The sequence below is a fragment of the Cebus imitator genome, unplaced genomic scaffold (assembly GCF_001604975.1).
Source record: "Cebus imitator isolate Cc_AM_T3 unplaced genomic scaffold, Cebus_imitator-1.0 Scaffold32, whole genome shotgun sequence".
NCBI lineage: Eukaryota > Metazoa > Chordata > Mammalia > Primates > Cebidae > Cebus > Cebus imitator.
The window spans coordinates 9,902,918-9,903,957 of NW_016107347.1; the positions used below are offsets into that span (position 1 = coordinate 9,902,918).

Genomic DNA, 1,040 nt, shown 5'->3' on the forward strand with positions numbered 1-1,040 from the left:
TTTTTTTTTTAAAAAAAAGAAGAAGAGAGGCCCTGGCTCCCTCTGTTTTCTTGGCACTAGAACTGATCCTGGCATTAAGAGACACTCCACAAATGTGTAAATAATGAATGAATGAGTGTGCCTCTAGAATTTTAAGGAGTTTTAAATTTCAGATCCCTTAGTATAATACAAACCCCCTCCAGAAACTAACTCTTAAGCCATTACTAATGAACATCTTAGCAGCCATGAGTGAACAGTTTGCTAAAGGAACAGTAACAGCTTTTCAGTGTTTGTACTTCCTGTGCATTCAATACCATGTAGCCCATCACCTACCTGAGACAAAATCCATCTATTTGAAATACGGTCTAAAGTGAACCCTACCTGAAAAAAAAACACAAATTTTTTACAAACAAATGTAGGTCTCTAAAATGCTTACCTTGCCTCATAAATGAAAGAGCTTTTTCTTTCAAATTATCTGTCAGTTGTTTCTTTTTAGTCAGATAATCCAAAATGTAAATATTTGGAGCAAAATTTATCATGTTCTGTTCACCACAGCCATAAGGCATCCGAATCAGTGAGGCTAAGCCATTGATGGAAGGACCAAGAACATCTCCTGAAAGCACAAGACATGCAATTCATTCAGTAAATATTCAGTAACTACCACCTGCTGGTGGCAAAGAGACTTCCCCTGGGTACAGAAGGCCTCTGTCATTGAAGCAATACGATTATTCCACTGCTTAGACAGAGTTGAAAATTTACATCAAGGTTTTAGGAAGACTGGTCAAAAAATAACAATGCTGTGGTACTGAACTTGCAAATCATGTGGTTTAAAAGGACATTTTTAGCTTAGTTAAAGCTTACAGCATAAATTAGGCAAAAAATAACTTTTTAAGAAAATTTTTTTAAATGTAAGGAATTGATTAGTAGGACACTAACACTTATACAGGAAAGAAATGTTTTGTTAGTAGTATTCTTCACACAAACAAAATTTTATTCTTATTTCTTACTAATATACCACAAGCAGTTGAGAAATAATTTAAAAAAAAAAAAAAAAAAAAAAA

At 33.8% G+C, this 1,040-nt stretch overlaps 1 protein-coding gene across 1 annotated transcript in view; it reads right to left on the reverse strand.

Moving 5' to 3' along the window:
* Positions 1–1,040, reverse strand: part of CD109 (CD109 molecule) — a 149,529-nt gene that overhangs the window by 40,122 nt on the left and 108,367 nt on the right. The window contains exon 23 of the mRNA XM_017524338.2: positions 416–592. Within this exon, the coding sequence (XP_017379827.1) occupies positions 416–592 (177 nt within the window). The remainder of the gene's footprint in view (positions 1–415; positions 593–1,040) is intronic.